The sequence below is a fragment of the Pipistrellus hanaki genome, assembly GCF_964339955.1.
Source record: "Pipistrellus hanaki genome assembly, chromosome: 1".
Classification (NCBI taxonomy): Eukaryota; Metazoa; Chordata; class Mammalia; order Chiroptera; family Vespertilionidae; genus Pipistrellus; species Pipistrellus hanaki.
The window spans coordinates 1,090,167-1,108,138 of NC_140503.1; the positions used below are offsets into that span (position 1 = coordinate 1,090,167).

Below are 17,972 nucleotides of genomic sequence, written 5' to 3' on the forward strand. Positions count from 1 at the left end.
GCCTACGGTGCCCTCGGACACCGCTGCAGAATCAGGGGCTTAGGGACACATGTGGGCCTGAGAGGCGGGGCAGGGACATGTGCCCTGCATCCTGGGGGTGGCTCTGGGTCAGCCTTAGGGTGCCCCTGGGGATGGGAACCGTTGAGATTGGAGGGCTCTCTGGGACAGCGGCAAAGGTCCCCACCCCCGCATCTCCCCCCAGCATCTCTCACACACTCCGCTCCCCAGGACGCAGACAGGCAGCACTGAGACTCCGGGTACAAAACTGTAAACGTGAGTCTTTAAAACGACAGAGGCCACCTGGCCTCCAGCTCTGAGCCAGAGGCCCCAGGAGGGACCCCAGGGACCAGACCTCCCCGCCTCTGTCTTCCCTCCCCTCCCAGGCCCTGCGGGCAGGGGAGGGCCTTCCCCTCCGCACAGCACACCCCTGGCTCCGGGGCGGGCTCCTGAGCGGGACGGGGCTGAGGTCCGGGGTCCGAGGGGTCCCTGAGATGAAACAGCAGCTGCAGGCCAGGCACTCCCAGCACCCGGCCGCGTGGGGAGCCCGCCCCACCCCTCCCATGCACACTGCGCACCCCACCAGCCAGTGTCTCCAGTCACCACCCCCCGCGTGGGTGTCTGGGGAGGAGGGAGGAGGGGTGCGGGCGGGCGGGCAGGCCCTGTCACGTGTCCAGCGCGTCGCGCGTGGGCGAGGGCGCGCGGGGGCGGCCGGGCGGGCCGTGCGGGGGAAGCGGCCCGGAGTGGCGCCGCTGCTGCGAGGTCGGCGGCGGCTGCAGCTCCAGCTGGAGCGCGGGCGGCGGGAAGTCGCGCACCTGGCGGCGGTACTCCAGGAAGGTGCAGGCCTTGGTGGCCAGCGCCACCACGTTCTTGCCCACGAAGATGGCCGAGACGCGGCTGTCGCGGGAGAGCGCCAGGCTGGCGGCGCGCGCCAGCACGGCCGCCACGTTGACGGTGGCGAGGCTGAGCACGGGGTAGAGCATCATCTTCTGCGGCGCCACGTGCTCGCCCTGCATGCTGAGCTCGCTGAGCGCCACGCAGGGCAGCACGAGCAGCAGCATGTAGCAGTAGAAGAAGGTGAGGCCCTCGGCCCACAGCGGCAGGCCGGTGCGCGGCGGCTCCCACAGGCCGGCCTGCATGTCCAGCAGGTCCAGCAGGTCCAGCGCCACCCAGAAGAGGCGGCCGCGCAGGTCCTCGCGCTTGCGGAAGGTGCGCACGTAGGCCATGCGGTCGAGCGCCACGAGCAGCAGGAAGAGGCCGGGCACGCACACGGACAGCAGCAGCGTGAGCGCCTTGCGCGCCACCGGGTCAGCCGCACCGCGCCGCGCCGCCTTGTAGTTCTGGAAGACGAAGTAGAGCTTGATCTGCAGCACGAAGACGTAGAGGAACCAGAGGACCATGGCGTAGCCGCGCCGGGCCGTGCGCACCTCGGCGCCCACCCACACGGCCACGTAGCGCAGCACCAGCAGGAAGCACGCGTCGCCCACCAGCACGATGATGCACACGCCGATCTTGCGCGGGCCCTGGCTCTGCTGCACCAGGTAGGCGTCCATGACCGCCATGCTGCCCACGATCACCAGCGTGGTCAGGCACACGTGCCGCCGGTCCGGGGGCGGCAGCACCATGGCGGGCCCCCGCGGGAGGCGAGGCGGGGCGCGGCCCGGCAGCGGCGGCGGCGCTCAGCCCGCGGGCATGGCGCCGCCGCGGGGCCCGTCCAGCCGCCCCGAGGGCGCCACGGCTCCCGGCCCGCGAGCTCGGAACCTGGGGAGACCGGAGAGGAGAGGTCAGAGCGCGGCGGCGCGGCGTGCCCCCTCCCGCAGCCCCCCGCGTGCCCATGCGCGTCCCGCGACCTCGGCCGTTCGCGCGCCCATGCGCGTCCCGGGCCGGAGGCGCCGCGGGCCCCCAGGGGGCGCTGCAGCCCCGGCGGAGCCCCCGCGCTGCCTCCCGCCTCCGCCCGCGGGAAACGGAGCGGAAGTGGCTCCTCCGCGCCGCGTGCGCGCGTCCCCCGGGCCGGCGGGTCATCCCCGCGGAGCCCACGCCGCCCCCGCCGGCCGAGGCCCCGCCCGAGGCCGTGCCCGCGGGGCCGGGGCGTCCTCTGTCCACCACGCCCGGCGGGCCTGCGCCCTGGGGGTGGGGAGGCGGGAGGCCCCTCCTGGGAGCGGGTTTCTGGTCCAGGCCGAGAGGCGCCCAAGTACCGAGGTTCCATCCCACAAGCCTCTGCCCGGCCTGCATCCTCCCTGCCCGGCCGGCCGGTCTCCCCGGGGACGCCCTCCGCGGCAGGAGGACCGTTCTCTCCGCTGCTCCCACCGCCGGGGAGGCGGCGCCCCGGCCGCGGCCCCTGCCCCTGGCCCGGCCAGCACCCGGCTGCCTGCGCCCCGTGGAGCGGCCCGCACTCCCGCCCCCGCACCTTCACGCGGGACCCAGGCAGCCCCCGGGCCGTGCCCGCCTGGGCCGGTGCCATGGGGCCCGCAGCCCGGGCCTCCCGGCCCCTGGGCACCAGCGGCTGTGGCTGCGCGGGCAGAGCCCCACACCGGGCCGAGGGTCGCACCCGGGGCGGCTCACTCCCGGGCCCGGGCCCGCACCCCTCACCCTCCCGAGTCCCTCGCCTCCCGCCAGCCCCCCGCCTCCGCGGCCGCCCAGGCGCTGGCCTGTCTGCCTGGACGGGGACGTACCCTGAGGCCACCGGGCGGAGCAAGGCTGGGCCCTCACTGATGGGGGACCCCCGGACCCCGCCTCTCCGCTCGCACCTGCAGCAGCGGGTGCGGCTCTCCCACCCAGACACACCCCCTCTCACCCCGCAGGGCCCAGGGGGCCCCCACACGCACCCGGGCCTCTGGCGGCGGCGGCCTGGCCTCTCCTCCCGCGGCTCCGCGGCCAGCGAGCCAGAGGGCCCCGCCCGCCCTCCTGCCCCCAGAACCCCGGCCCCGCACCCCGCACCCCGCACCCCGCCCCGCGGCCGCGCCAAACCGAGCGGGACCCCCACGCCGGCGGGGGCCCGAAGCCGCCCGGTCCCCGGCCCAGCCCGGAGGGCCTGCACCCCCGCGGCCGCCCAGCCTCCCGCCCCGCCGGGTCCCCCCGCACCCTCCGCCCCCGACTCACTGACGGCCCCGCGCTCTGCTCCCCAGAACCGGCCTCTGTGCCCGGGCCGGCGGGGGGCGGGGGAGACCAGGCTGCCGCCCTGACAGCCCCCAGCAGACCCGGGGCCGCGGCGGGGCCGGGCCGCTCCCGCAGGCTGCGCCCCGCTGCTGCGCCCAGGCCTCCCGCCCGCGCCCGCCGCCCCCCGCCCTGCAGCCCGCCCGGCCCCTCCTCGGCCCCCGCCCAGCTCCGCGGACGCAGCCGGCCCGGCCCCGCACCTACCCCCCACTCCCCCGGCCCCGCACCTACACCCCCCCCCCCCGCCCGCACCTACCCGCCCGGCCAGATGCTGCGCCCCGCGGCCCCGCGCCTCCGCCCGGCCCCGGCCGCCGCCTCCGCGCTCCGCTCCGCGGCCCCGACCCGCCCGAGGCCCCGCCCCGCGCCCAGAGCCCGCGCCTCGGGGATGGGTCCGCGCCGTTGCCAGGGAGACAGCTCTGCGCGGGGGCGCGCGGGCGGCCTGGGGAGCCGGCGCCCCTGGTCCACGCGGGCCCGGGATCCACCCCCCGCACCGCAGCCCAGAGAGAAACCCCGCGGCAGCCCCAGCCCGGACCGCGCGCACGGGTCCCCGTCCGCCGGCCGGGCTGACCGCTGGGCCTCTGCGGGGGCCGCGGGGACAGAATGAGCGGCGAGGGGGGCGCGGTGGCCCATCCCGGTTCCGGTGTGCACTGAGGTCCACGGCCCGTCTGAGTGACCGCTGGTGTGACCGCTGGTGTAGGCGCGGGAAGGGGCCTGTTTGGGGACACTGTGCGCGGGCCTCTTTGGAAATCTGTTCACTCTGGGACAGCGCAGCTCCCGTAAAGGAAGAATTGTTTTTAAATGTTTTTATTGATTTTTTTTTTTTTTTAAGAGAGGAAGGGAGAGAGATAGAGAGTTAGAAACATCAATCAGCTGCCTCCTGCACACCCCCCACTGGGGATGTGCCTGCAACCAAGGTACATGCCCTTAACCGGAATCGAACCAGGGACCCTTCAGTCTATAGGCCGACGCTCTATCCACTGAGCCAAACCGGTTTCAGCAGGAAGAATTTTTTAAATCTATTTTTAATTGTTTTAGAGAGGAATGGAGAGAGAGAGAGGGAGAGGAGAGAAAGAATGAGAGAGAGAGAGAAACATCCATCATGAGAGAGAATCTCTGACCGGCTGCCTCCTGCAACCCCACTCTGGGGATGGAGCCGCACCCCCGGCCTGTGCCCTGACGGGGAATCGAACCCTGACCACCTTCCACTCCCTCCAAAAAACCAATGGGGAAATATCCTGGGGTAAAGATTACCAACAACAAAAAGGAAGAGTCCTGACTGGTGTGGCTCAGTGGGTAGAGCACAGGCCAGTGACTGAAGGGTCCGGGGTTGGATTTCGGTCAATGGCATGCACCTCGGTCGCAGGCTCCTCCCCGGCCTGGGCCCTGGTCAGGGCTCCTGCAGGAGGCAACCCATCGATGTGTTTCTCTCACATCGATGTTTCTCTCTCTTTCCCTCCCTTCCACTCCGCCTAAAAACCAATGGAAAAATATCCTCAGGTGAGGGTTAACAACAAACAAACAAAAAATAAATAAATAAAGGTGGTTAAATATAAAAATAAAATAAAATATCCTCGGGTGAGGATTAACCAAAAAAAGAAAGAACCCTAACTGGTGTGGCTCAGTGGACAGTGCGTCGGCCTGCAGACTGAAGGTCTTGGGTTCGATTCTGGTCAGGGGCACAGGCCCGGGTTTCTGGCTCCATCCCAGTGTGGGGGCGTGCAGGAGGCAGCTGATCACTGATTCTCTCTCATCATGGATGTTTCTGTCTCTCCCTTTCCCTTCCCTGTGAAATAAATAAAAAATTTAAAAAAAAAAAAAAAAAAGAAAAGAAAAAAGACTGAGGAGCCTTCCAGAAGGAAGGAGAGCAGGGGGAGGGGACACCACGTGAGCTCACGGCCGGGCTGGGCGGGGAGCCCTGACCGTCCTTGGGGAGGGGTGGGCTGGGGCCTGCGGACATTTGCTGGCTGAGGCGGCGGAGCCGAGGTCACAGGAGAAGGCCGTGACTTGGGTGAGGGTGCGAGCAGCCTACTGTGTGTGTATCACACGGTGTACATGTCACACCCGTGTCACAGAGGTGGGGAGGGGATGAAACGTGCATGTCCCCCGAGGACGCTGAAGCTGTGGGGACTTCTGCAACTTTATTTGCAATTATAATTATTTTTATTAATTTATTGATAATCCTCAACCCGAGATTCTTTTCCATTGATTTTTTTTTTTTTTTTTTTTTTTTTTTTAAGAAAGCATGGAGCCCTGGCTGGTTTGGCTCAGGGGATAGAACTTGGGATAAAGGACGTTGCCGGCTCTATCCCCAGTAGGGGGCGTGCAGGAGGCAGCCGACCCATGATTCTCTCATTGTTGATGTTTCCATCTTTCTCTCCCTCTCAACTTCCTCTCTAAAATCAATAAAAATATATTTTTTCAAAGTAAGAGTGGAGCTGAAACCGGTTTGGCTCAGTGGTAGAGCGTCGGTCTGCGGACTGAAAGGTCCCAGGTTCGATTCCGGTCAGGGGCATGTACATTGGTTGCGGGCACATCCCCGGTAGGGGGTGTGCAGGAGGCAGCTGGTCGATGTTTCTCTCTCATCGACATTTCTAGCTCTCTCTCTCTCTCCCTTCCTCTCTGTAAAAAATCAATAAAATATTTTTTTTTTTTTAAAGAGTGGAAAGGAGGGAAAGACACACACACACACACACACACACACACACTCACGATTGGTTCCCTCCCCCACACACCCTGACCGGGGTCAGGAATCAAACCCCCACCCAGATGAATGCCCTTGGCCAGTAACTGAGACCGTGTTCCTTCAGTGCTCAGGCCAGTGCTCTAACCACTTAGCACACTGGCCAGGGCTGCAACTATATTTGAAAGAACATTTTAACCCGTACATACAGTTCTTCACATTGAGATTAAAGGGGAAGAGGCACCAATGGGATTCAGGAGCTGCTCAGGACTCTTACAAAAGGGCCCTCAGGTCGCCCGGTGGTTAGAGCATCGGCCCGTGAACAGAAGGGTCTTGAGTTTGATTCCCCATCGAGGTTTGTCCTCCAGCCCTGATGGGGGCCTGTGCAGAAAGCAACCAATCGCTGTGTCCCTCTGACATTGATGTGTGCGTCCCTCTCTCCTCTCCTCCATCCCTTCTTTTTTTTTTTTAATATATTTTATTGATTTTTTACAGAGAGGAAGGGAGAGAGATAGAGAGCTAGAAACGTCCATGAGAGAGAAACATCGACCAGCTGCCTCTTGCACACCCCCTACCGGGAATGTGCCCGCAACCAAGGTACATGCCCTTGACCGGAATCGAACCCGGGACCTTTCAGTCCGCAGACCGACGCTCTACCACTGAGTCAAACCGGTTTCGGCTCCTCCATCCCTTCTACTCTTTAAAACTCAATGGAAAAAATATCCTCAGCTGAGTATTAACAGAAGAAGAAGAAGAAGAAGAAGAAGAAGAAGAAGAAGAAGAAGAAGAAGAAGAAGAAGAAGGAGAAGGGGAGGAGGAAGAGGAGGAGGAAGAGGAGGAGGAAGAAGAGGAAGGGGAAGAGGAAGAAGAAAGAGAAGGAGAAGGAGAAGGAGAAGAAGAAGAAGAAGAAGAAGAAGAAGAAGAAGAAGAAGAAGAGCCCTCCTAGCCGATTTGGCTCAGTGGATAGAGCACATGTGTCAAACACAAGGCCCGCGGGCCAAATCCAGCCCGCCAGGCCTTGCAATGTGGCCCGCACCGCGCTGTCATCACTGCACTCCGCTGTCAGTTTATGACATTGTCAGTTTATGACTGTTCAGTAAACCATTCGGCCCGCGATTTAGGCTGGATTTTAGATTTTGGCCCCTTCTCTGATTGAGTTCGACACCCCTAGGATAGAACATCGGCCTGGGGACTGAAGGGTCCCAGGTTCAATTCCAGCCAAAGGTACTTGCCTGGGTTGTGGGCTTGATCCCCAAGAGAGGACATGCAGAAGGCAGCTGATCAATGATTCTCTCTCATCTTTGATGTTTCTATCTCTCCCTCCCTCTCCCTTCCTCTCTAAAATCAATAAATATACATTTAAAAGAGAAAGAAGTGTGCGGCCAGGCCAGGAGCAGTGGCTGCCAGGCTGGGAGCAGCCAGGCCCGGAGCAGCGGCTGACAGGCTGGGAGCGGCCAGGCCCGGAGCGGCCGGGACCGGAGCAACCGGTCCCAGAGCAGCCGGGTCGGGTGCGGCCAGGCCTGTAGCAGCAACAGCCAAGTCCAGAGCAACTAGGTCGGGAGCGGCAGTGACCAGACCAGGAGCAGCTGGTTGTGGAACGAACCAGAGCAACAGAGGCCAGGCCCGGAGCAGCCAGGCCCGGAACAGCTCGCTCCTCGCCTGTACCTGCCCACGGCTGCCTCTCAGACATGGCTGGAAACTTTTGTGGGAACTTGAGGGTCTGCTGAATCAAGTGATGAAGGCTTAGATCTGGATGTGTTGAGTTAGTATAGCGCTGGGGTGTTGATCTGTGAGTGCCTTGGGTGGGGCCTGGATGAGGCTGGTTGACCTATTTGAAAATGTCTTTTGTGTGAAGTGTATCATTGGGCATGTGGAGGTATTATTGATATGAGAAAATGCTAAGTAACAGATTTACTATCTGAAAAGGGATTTACTATCGGGGAAAGGGAGGGAGGAAGAGACTGAACATAAACTGTGCACCTATGGATGAGGACAATGGGGGATGGGGAGGGGGCAGAGGGTGGGGTGGGAACCTGGTGGAGGGGGGAAGAAATGAGGAACCTTTGTAATAATATGAACAATAAAGATTGATTTAAAAAAATAAATAAATAAATAAATAAATAAATAAATAAAAGAGAAAGAAGTTAATTGTAAAAACAAGATGCAAAATACGATGAGCTCGATTAAAACAAAACCTCCGTTTCTGTTCCCCAGGGAAACCACAGGCACATTTTTAACCGGAGGACGGAGGGGGGACTTGTGTAACGTGCAAACTGATGAGATTCATATCTCAACCTCTCAGTCCTGCAGAGCCGCGTGGAGACCGCAGGCCGGGCACGTGGCACAGACAGGATGTGGGGGGGGGGGGGGGGGGGGCAGTGTGCAGAGAGGAAGCCCGGAGCTGAGGAGCTCAGGTGCAGGGACCAGACCCCCCCCCCCCTGTAAACCAGGACGCTTGGCGCCTGCTCACCTGTGACAGGTGGGGGACACGGAGGGAGGGGTGCGGCCCAGGCGTGGGAGCTGGTGGGCGTGGCTGACTGGTGCCCTCGGCCTGCTCCTGCGTGGACACCCCACGGCCCGCGCCCACGGGACCTCAGGGCAGGGACCGGCCGTGCACACAGCTTCGAGGACGGAGCTTCATCACAACCCTCCGTGGCAAACACAAGCACCTCAGTAGGTAGGGCCCTCATTCCCAAAGTGTGTGCCAAGGCACCCCAGGGTGCCGCAGGGCCTGCTCAGGCACTTGGAGGCGGTTTGGATTTCCTAGGGAGACGCCCCAGTACCAGCCCTGCTAGGTGCCTCGAGTGATCGGCCTGAGCTCCGAGGCTCGTCCCAGTGGCACTGCCGAGCTGTGGCGGCAGCAGCGGCGGCAGGCGGGGAGGCTGGGTGGCCGGCGGCGGTGACAGGCCGGGGAGGCGGAGGTGTGCCGGCCGCCGCTCTCTCAGGGAGGACCGCTGTCGGGGGATTACGGTTTTGTTTTTTTCCCAATCTGTGCGCTGCTGTTGCTTTGTTTTTGGCCTTTTCTCTGAACTGCCACCTATGAACCAGGAGGCCGCAGTCTGACTCCCAGTCAGGGCACAGGCCCAGGTAGCAGGCTCCATCCCCACCAGAGGCGTGCAGGGGGCAGCGGGTCCATGATTCTCCCTCTTGGAGATCAATAAAAATTAAAAATAAAAAGGGACAGACGTGACACCGGCCACAACACGGACGTCATGCTGAGGGAGAGGAGCCAGACACAGGAGGCACTGACCCCCCACAGGGCCCTGGAGGAGCCGCGTGGAGGCAGCCATGTGTGGAGACAGACGTGGTGGTGGGGCTGAGCTGGGGGAGGGGAGGAAGGGGCAGAGGGGAAGCTCTGGATGTTGGGGTTCACTCCAGGTGCACCCACCCCCGGTTCCGGTGCCTTCAGGACACTGTGTCTCCCGCCCTCCTCCCTCTCCCCCCCCTTGTTGCCTCTGGTTACGGGAGATAAACATTTTGACTCAATTATCTCACTTCCTGTTTCTCCAAGGTGCCTTCCCCAGGATTGAGCTCATTTTGTTTTGTTTTTCAAAGATTCACAGTTCCACATCCCCCCCACCATTTCTGTCAGCTACAAACGCTAAAAATACCCCACCCCACCCCCACTGGTCTGCACTCTGTGGCCTTTGGAAATCAGAGCCTCCCGGTGGAGGGTCCCATTTCTCTCCGTCTCAGGAAACCACTCCTCACAGCAGACTGGTCCTCTTCCTGCGGGCCCCAGTGCAGCCCTCACATTCCCATGCAGACCAGTCCCCACCGCGCTGGTCTCGGCTGGCAGGTGGGACAGGGTGGGGGCCCTGGAGCGGTGGGCATGGATGGGCCCTGGGGGACAGGGTGCGGGCCCTGGGGCGGTGGGCATGGATGGGCCCTGGGGGACAGGGTGCGGGCCCTGGGGCGGTGGGCAGGGGATGGACCCTGGGGGACAGGGTGCGGGCCCTGGGGCGGTGGGCAGGGGATGGGCCCTGGGAGACAGGATGCAGGCCCTGGGGCGGTGGGCAGGGGATGGGCCCTGGGACGGGGTGGGCCCTGGGGGACAGGGTGCAGGCCCTGGGGGACAGGGTGCGGGCCCTGGGGCGGTGGGCAGGGGGTGGGCCCTGGGGCAGTGGGCAGGGGGTCAGGGTGCAGGCTCTGGGGGGGGTGGGCAGGGGATGGGCCCTGGGGGACAGGGTCCAGGCCCTGGAGGGGTGGGCAGGGGATGGGCCCTGGGGGACAGGGTGCAGGCCCTGGAGGGGTGGGCAGGGGATGGGCCCTGGGAGACAGGGTGCAGGCCCTGGGGCAGTGGGCAGGGTGTGGGCCCTGGGGAACAGGGTGCAGGCCCTGGGGGGGTGGGCCCTGGGGGACAGGGTGCAGGCCCTGGGGGGATGGGGCCTGGGCGGGCAGGTTGCAGGTCTGATACATGACATGCAGCAGGGGGCAATGTGGTCACGTGGACCCTTGGACATGGGGGAGGCAGGGCACCAGAAACGGCCGCCCGTGGGGACTGACCCTGCACCTCCCCCTGGGTGTCACGTGGGGAGACGCTCAGAGCCGCAGGGCCACTGGGGTCTGGTCACTGCGGCCTCGGAGGAGCCGGTGCCGTGGGGACCACATCCCGGGGCCAGGACTCTCGCGGGTCCCCTAGTGATCGATCAGCCACTAAAGCCACAGACTCAGGTGCGTGGACAGCGTGTATTAACCACACTCAGGTGCGCGGACAGCGTGTATTAACCACAGTCAGGTGCGCAGATGGCGTGTATTAACCACAGTCAGGTGTGCAGATGGCATGTATTAACCACAGACTCAGGTGCGCGGACGGCACGTATTAACCAGGTCGGTTGAGAGGTGAGGCCCATCACAGTGACTCGGGTTTGGGTCCCTAGAACCTAGGCCGTCCTGGCCGATGGCCGTCCCCATGAGGCAGGGTCTCCAGTGAGAAGGCCCTGCTCTGGGTCAGGATGGCTCTGGGCAGTGACCTCACACCGGCAGGGGTGGGGTGGAGGGTCAGGGCAGTGTGCAAAGGCCACCCTGAGCCAGCAGGGATGCTGGGACATCAGGGGGCAGAGGGGCGGGAGGGGAAGGGGGAGCTGAGGGATAGGACGGAGGGTCCAGGCCAGGAGGGTGGGCACAGGCCCAGGCGCTCCCTGGGGTCCAGCCCCACGAGGACAAGGCCGGGTGGGCTCCTGCAGGGCCCTGCTGGCCACCACCTGGTCCGGCCAGGGCCGGGCTGAGGAGCGGGTGCCCGTGTGGTGGGTCCAGCATCACCCCACCCCCTCCCCAGGCCCCAGCCGCCCCCAGGCAGAAGCTGATGAGACGGGGTGTGTGTGTGTGTGTGTGTGTGTGTGTGTGTGTGTGTGTGTGTGTGTAGATCCGGGGCCTAGGAGTGGCCTTGGCCCTGAGCTGGCCAGTGGCTGCAGCAGGCGGTGGCCCACTCCTGGCCCAGCAGCAGGTGGGGTTTGGGATTGGACTGCCGTGGGCAGTGGGGGCCCGCTGGGGGGCCAGGCTGAGGCGCCTGGTCTCCTGGGAGGGGCTTCCAGCAGCAGCCCGTGCCCGCACACAGACGGCTCTTTGTCAGGGCCCAGCCCCCTCCGCCCGCAGCCTCGGGCACAAAGCCGCTCTGTCCACGGTGGCCTTCCCCTCCCCGGGCACTGCCCCCCCAGCTCCCATGCGCCCCCGCAGACACGAGGCCCAGGCCGGCCCAGGTGGCAGGGCAGCCGGGATGAGGGCCAGCGGACAGCCAGGGGGCACCCAGGGCAATGCCTGTCCCCAGGGCCTGGCACCAGCCGGGCCACAGGCCATACCAGTCGCTCCAACGCCCGCTCCGCTGCCCCCGCTGCCCAGGGTCCCTCCCACTCCGGTCCCCGGACAGGGACCTGGGAGGGCGGCAGAGGGACGGTGTTGGCCGCCCCCACAGGGCGGTCTTCGCATGTACTCTGCGTCCTCGCTCGACCCACAGAGCCCACGGCCACCGCTCCGCCGTGTCCGACCCGAGGGGGGGCCCATGCCGCTCTCACTCCTGGTGGCTGAGGGGCTGAGCTCCGTCCAAGCGGGAGGGGCCGGGCCTGGAGCCCAGGGCGCTGCTCCTCCGGGACCCGCCGGCCGCCCCATGGACTCTGCCCGAGGCCAGGCCTCAGCGTCCGGGCGGCGGGATCCAGAGGAGGCCGGGCAGGGCTCCCGCCAGCCTGGCCAGCTGCTGCCGGCACTGCGCCTGGAGCTGGTGCAGCGCCGCCTCCAGGCAGGCCTCCCGGCTCCTCAGCGCCCCGATCGCCTCGGCAGCCCGCAGGCCCGGGCCCCCCGGCCCCCCGGCCTCAGTCCTCACCAGCCGGAGGGGCCCGTGGGGCTGGGGGCCCGCACCTCGCTCCCAGGCCTGGCGCAGGGCGGCCAGCTCCCGGCCCACGGCCTCCCTCGAGGCCTCCTGTGTGGCCTGCCGTGCGGCGCTCCACTCCGGCCCCTGGCCTTCGACCTGCAATGGGAGACACCGGTGACCCCGTGACCCGAGGGCCAGGAGCAGCCACGGGCCCCGGACACTGGCTCCAGGGCCCTCGCCTCACTGGGCCTGGCACCCCCCACCGGCCCACGGCCCACGCTCCCAGGGAGCAAGGCCAACCCTGCCGCAGCTCTGCATCTCCCCCCCGCCCCCCGCACCCCGAGCAGCAGCCGTGGGCTCAGCCTGAACCCCCAATCCTGCAGGACCCACGCCCTCAGAACCACCAGCTGCAGGCCCACCTCACTCTCGGGGTGAGCTTGGGGGGCACGACTTGGGGTCCATTTAGAGCCCAGCATTCAGACCCCCAGGACACACACCCCTGAGACTCCCACCCCAGTGCCCCTCCAGACAGCCCAGCACCCATCCTGATCCCAGGCCGGGAGGGGAGATGGGACTGGACCGAGGGACACGGGACTGAGGGTGCAGCCGGCTGAGCCACAGTGCTGGCGGGGAGGCCTCACCCATGTCCCCAGGGAACCCCCTGGCCCCGACCCCGGGGGTTCCCACAGGAAAGTACCACGGGCCCTGAGCCGGGACAAGTGCCAGCCTTTCCTTGTACACAACCCCCTGCAGCTCTGGCCGCGTGGCTCAGTGGATAGAGTGTCGGCCTGCGGACTGAAGGATCGCAGTCAAGGGCATGTGCCTGGGTTGCAGGCTCGATCCCCAGTCGGGGGCATGCTGTAGGCAGCCGATTGGTGATTCTCTCTCATCATTGATGTTTCTCTCTCTCCCTCTCCCTTCCTATCTGAAATCAATCAATAAAAATATGTTTTTCTTTGTTTTTTGTTTTTAATATATTTTATTGATTTTCCACAGAGAGGAAGGGAGAGGGGCAGAGAGCCAGAAATGTCGATGAGAGAGAAACATCGACCAGCTGCCCCCTGCACACCCCCCACTGGGGATGTGCCCGCAACCAATATACATGCCCTTGACCGGAATCAAACCTGGGACCCCTCAGTCCACAGACCGATGCTCCATCTACTGAGCCAAACCGGTTTTGGCAAAAATATGTTTTTAAAAAGAGACAAAACCCTGCAGACGACAGCTGTCACCAACTTGGGGGGGATGGGCACCTGAATAGCAGCAAGACGACCAGGCCCCGCCCTCCAGGCCACGCTGAGGACTTTGTGGGGGCACCACGTCCACAGTCCCAGGTGCTGGAGGGCCGCCTCTCCCTGCCCAGCAGCAGGTAAATGGGCCCCGGGATGGGAGCTGGCAGGACAGAGGCTCGGTGCACCCTCCTTCTCCGTTGGAGTCTGACCCATGAGCACCCCAGCCACACTCCCATGAACCACGTGAACCCCACGCCCTGCGCCCTCACCCTGGCCGCCCAGGCCGCCCGCCGGGCGCCCACTGCCGCCTGGAGCTCCTCCTGCAGCGCCTGCAGCTCCCGCGCCACCGGGTCCCGCACACCGGCTGTGCGCCCGCGCCCTCCGAGACTGGGCGGACACGCGGGCTGTGGGGCCTCCGGCGGGCAGGCCCCCAGCACCGTGTCCTGCAGAGGGAGACCCGCGTGAGGGCGGCACCAGACCAGGCTACACACAGCCCAGGCCCAGCCACCCAGCTGGGCAGCTCCCCGCCCCATGGTCTGCCCCGTGCTCAGGTGGACGTTGGCCTCCCCCAGAGCTGGCGGTGAGGGGACCACTGGACCCGTGGAAGGAGCCCGGACACAGCACTGCGGGCCTTCCCACTCCCCACACCCTGGGTGGCTGTGGTTCAGACCAGGGAGGGAGGGAGGAGGGAAGAAGGGACGGAGGGATGGAGGAGGGACGGAGGAAGAGACGGGGGGAGGGAGACGGGTCACAGGTCCTGACCATCCACTGCCAGAAGACCAGCTCCCGCCGCCGCCACTCCAGCGCGGCCTCCAGGCGGGCGTTCTCGCTCTCCAGCCTCCGCAGCAGCTGCAGCGCAAAGAGAGGCCCAGTCAGAGCCCCAGGCATCCCATCACAGGCAGCGTGAGCCCGCGGTGCCAGCACCTCCCGGCCCCGCCCGTCAGCCACACAGCAGCATCCGCAGTCCTGCCCTGTCTGCCTCCCCGCGGGATGGTCAGGGGTGGAGGAGGCCGGAGGGCCTGCCGTCCCCTCACCAGCAGTGGCCGAGCTTGGAGGACAGAAACGGTCCCTCCCACGGCAGCCAGCAGCCCCCTACCTGCCGGCCGCCCTCCGGGTCCCTGAGCAGCTCTGTCTCAGCAACAGACAGGTGGCCAAGGCGGCGGTCGCTGTGGCAGCCACGGGTGTACGTGTGGATCTGAAGGAGCAGAGAGCCGGGCTGAGCAGGCCCTCAGCACGTCTGACAGACGAGGGGGCGCGGGCGCAGAGGGCAGAGGGCAGGGCTGTCCTCGCCGCGGGGACCGACCAGGCCCGAGCCTGCAGAGGGAGGGCCTGAGCCGTCCCCCACAGCCTCCCATCCCACCCAGCTCCGGCTACAGTGGGGTGCAGAGGGCACCTCCGCTTCCTTCCCCCCTCAGTGCGCCAAGAGCCAGGACTGTGTGCTGAGGACAACGGCCTGTGGACAGGCTCAGTGTCCTGGGGGGCCGATGGTGGGACACAGAGAGCCTGCCTGGGCCTGGGGGACAGAGAGGGCTCCGCAGCCAGGCGAGGCCTGAAGGGGGCCGTGCCCCAGGCTGCAGCAGTGGCTGGAGCAAGGCCAGGCAAGAGGGAGTGAGGGGCCCCGGGGGAGGCCGGCCAAGCCAAAGACTCCTGGCTGGGGGTGGCATGCAAGCTGGAGGGGTCCCTGACCTCTCAGCCAGGCCACCTCTCAGCCAGGCCACCTCTCGGCCCACACCTGGCCCTGGACCTGGGGGGGGGGCACCTGTGCCCACTGGCTGAGCCCTATCAGCCTTCAAGAACCGACAGGAGCTGCCCCCGCCCAGCCGCCCACACCAGGACACAGTGAGGAGGTGCCCAGGCAGTGACTCCCCAAGCCCAGGGCCCGTCCCACTGCTCAGTGACACCGAACCGAGGCTTCTGGGGACAGAAAGGCCAAGGCCACAGCTCCCGGCCCCACAGGCTCCTGCCCCCCCCCTCCCCCGCTCCCTGTCCCAGCCATGCCTGGCTCCGCCCGCCCTCGGCCCCCTCCTGGAGCACCTAGAGCCCTAGGCTCAGGCTCCGGGCAGCTGCCAACCAGTGAGGCCCCAGCCAGGCCTGGAAGGTCCTCATCCAGCCAAAGGCCGAGCCCCCGGCCCACGCAGGGCCTGGAGGGACAGGCCACGGGCAGGGGAGGAGCTGGGCAGCTTGGAGTGGGAGGGTCACCGCCCGCGTGGACAGTCCGCGGGGGACCTACCTTGCCCAGGAGCGCGCACTGCTCCTGCTGACTGGCCATCAGGTTTCGCCACCGAAATCGCAGCTTTCCCATCAGCCACTGCAGGTGGCGGGCAGCCACAGGGCCGTCTGCTTCCAACCGCGGGGCAGGCAGGCCGGGGCTGGCCAGGGCCCCACACTGGAGGGGAAAGAGAAAGGAGGCCCCTGAGACTGAGAGCCGGGGGTCCCAGGTGCCAGGAGAGGTGCCAGGCCAGAGCCTGTGGGCACACACAGCCTGTCCTGCAGGAGGGGAGAGGCAGGGCCCGGGGCGGACAGCACTGACCCCCACACGCAGGGCTGCCCTGAGGGCAGGAGCAGGCCGCACCCCAGGCCTGGGCCACGGGAGGGACGGGCTCACCCCCACCGCACTCTCACCTCAAACGCAGGCAGCTCGTCGCCCAGCCGCACGCGGGTCCGGGCCAGCAGCCGCTCCAGCAGGGGCTCGCGGGCCAGGAGCCAGGAGAGGGCCAGCAGCAGCTCGCGGCTGCCCTGGGAGCCGTCGTCTGGGAGCCGAGCCAGCCGGAGCCGGGGGTAGCCCTGGGTGAGCAGCACCGCCTTCACCCAGCGCGCCTGGGCCTCTGCAGGCAGAAGGCCAGCTCGGGGGCCGCCCCTGCAAGCGACAGCACCCCGGCCCCTAAGGGATCCCCCTCCCCCCGGAAATCAGGTCCTTGATCCCTGGATGGATGGATGGATGGATGGGTGGGGGCTTAACCTGGATGAAGTGCGAGGGGCGGGACTTACGGGTGGGCGGAGCCGAGCCTATGAGGCGGAGCTAAGTTATGCTGGTGGGAGGGGCTTGTGCGGGTGGGCGGGGCCACAGCCTAAGGGGTGAAAGCTTCCCCGAAAGCGGGTCCTACTTAGGGGGTGGGCGTGGGCAGGTCCTCTGGGAGGGGCCTGGGGGCGTGGTTTGCCACAGTGGGCGGGGCCAACCCTACCGGGCAGGGCTTACCCAGGGCGCGCGAGGCGGAGGCGCCGTCAGCCCGCGGCGGCGAGAGCACGCGGAAGAGCAGCCGCCATAGTGCGGGCGCCTGCGGGACAGAGGGGGGCGGTCAGCGGGCCCGGGGCCTCCCAGCGTCCGCCCGGAGCCCCGCCGGGCCTGGCCGCCGCCCCGCGGGCCTCACCGCCTCCGGACGGTCGAACTTGGCGCGGCGGAAGGTCTCGGGGCTGGGCCCGGCGGGCAGCGCGCGGCTCAGCGCGGCGATGGCCTCGGGCAGAGCCCCCGCCGCGCCCGCCAGGTCCGCCGGGCGCCGCCGCCGCCCCATGCAGCCGGCACGGGCCTTGAACGGCCGCGCTCCGCCGCCGCCGGGAGCCCGCGCCCAATCCCGCGCCGGGGCCGCCTCCGCCGCTCCCGCGCCCAATCCCCGCGGGGCCTGGCCACGCCCCCGGCCCAATGAGCGGTGCCGCCGGGGGTGAGTGACGTCCGTCCCGCCCGCTAGGAAGGCACTTCCGGCCCAGCCTGAGCCAATCGGCGTTCACAGCTCCGGGTTCGCTTTGTGCGGCCCAATAGCGGCTGCACCTGACTGCGCGGGTCCAGACCCACCGTCCACCTGCCCGCCGCCGGGGGCTCAGTGGCCGCCGCCCGGGGCACCCCGGCCGCCGCGAGGGTCGCGCACGTGGGCAGCACCGACCTCCGCGACGCCCTCTCTGGCCTGACCGCCAGGGGCGCTAGGACCCCGCAGCGCCCACCGGACCGGGTGGCGGGGGGCCAAGACCGGGCCCTGGGTCCGCACCTCCTCCCCCGACAGCTCAGCCCGGCCGCGCTCGGGGCGGGGCGGGGGGGATAGGGCTCCGCCGGGAAGCCAGAGACTCTCCCCCAAAATCCATGTGCAGACTTCCGACCCGGGCCATCCTGTCCGGCCGCCCGCCCAGCGCCCTTCTGGCCTGACACGTCGTCTCCTCCCGCCACCGGAGAATGGAGGAGCCTGGAGAGGGGTGGGCGGCTCTGTCTGTGCCCGGCGGTGCCGTCCCGGAGCCCGGGCACTGAGCACAGACATGGAAGTCCGGTGGCCTTGCTCACCGGCAGCCCGACACGGATCAGCCAGGCTGCGGGCCGCGGGGGCCGCCCGGGGGCAGTGGCGGCGGCAGGTGTCCGGAAACGCGCGTGAGCAGAGGCAGAGCGGGGAGCTGAGGCCGGGAGGGCCCCCGGGGCCGGACACAGGGGACTGGTGGGTGCCTGGCTGGTCTAGAATGGACTGTGGCTGCAGAAGTCTGAATGGTTACAGACCATCCACTGTGTCCAGGTGCCGTTATGGCATGTGCATGATCCATCAAAGAAGACAGCGTGAGGGAGGAGGGAGAGGAGGAGAGGGGGAAGAGAAAGAGAGGAGAAGGAAGTCACTCTTGACCCCAGCCCTCCCAT

At 66.6% G+C, this 17,972-nt stretch overlaps 2 protein-coding genes across 6 annotated transcripts; both read right to left on the minus strand.

Annotated features, from left to right (window-relative positions):
- Positions 1-258: 258 nt before the first annotated feature.
- On the minus strand, positions 259-3,528 carry TMEM121 (transmembrane protein 121). Of its 3 annotated transcripts, XM_084884834.1 has the most exons (3): positions 3,474-3,491; positions 3,407-3,442; positions 259-1,758 (listed from the first exon to the last, which is right to left on the minus strand). In XM_084884834.1, the coding sequence occupies exon 3, from the start codon at positions 1,620-1,622 to the stop codon at positions 663-665; it is 960 nt and encodes a 319-aa protein (XP_084740960.1). In that variant the 5' UTR covers positions 1,623-1,758; positions 3,407-3,442; positions 3,474-3,491; the 3' UTR covers positions 259-662. The 3 variants fall into 3 exon arrangements, with proteins under 3 accessions (XP_084740960.1, XP_084740959.1, XP_084740961.1); XM_084884833.1 differs by having other exon boundaries at positions 3,407-3,528; XM_084884835.1 differs by lacking the exons at positions 3,407-3,442; positions 3,474-3,491 and adding an exon at positions 3,097-3,194.
- An 8,429-nt stretch (positions 3,529-11,957) lies between these two features.
- On the minus strand, positions 11,958-16,950 carry TEDC1 (tubulin epsilon and delta complex 1; the record flags this gene model as incomplete). Of its 3 annotated transcripts, XM_084879350.1 has the most annotated exons (8): positions 16,735-16,948; positions 16,563-16,641; positions 15,989-16,191; positions 15,597-15,752; positions 14,463-14,561; positions 14,129-14,215; positions 13,636-13,809; positions 11,958-12,290 (listed from the first exon to the last, which is right to left on the minus strand). In XM_084879350.1, the coding sequence occupies exons 1-8, from the start codon at positions 16,873-16,875 to the stop codon at positions 11,958-11,960; spliced, it is 1,272 nt and encodes a 423-aa protein (XP_084735476.1). In that variant the 5' UTR covers positions 16,876-16,948. The 3 variants fall into 3 exon arrangements, with proteins under 3 accessions (XP_084735476.1, XP_084735478.1, XP_084735477.1); XM_084879352.1 differs by lacking the exon at positions 13,636-13,809 and having other exon boundaries at positions 16,735-16,950; XM_084879351.1 differs by lacking the exon at positions 14,463-14,561 and having other exon boundaries at positions 16,735-16,949.
- Between the last annotated feature and the right edge of the window lie 1,022 nt (positions 16,951-17,972).

What these genes read in the sequence shown, in the direction of transcription:
- TMEM121 (XM_084884833.1), bottom strand. Translation starts at nt 1,622, where the DNA reads ATGGTGCTGCCGCCCCCGGACCGGCGGCACGTGTGCCTGACCACGCTG.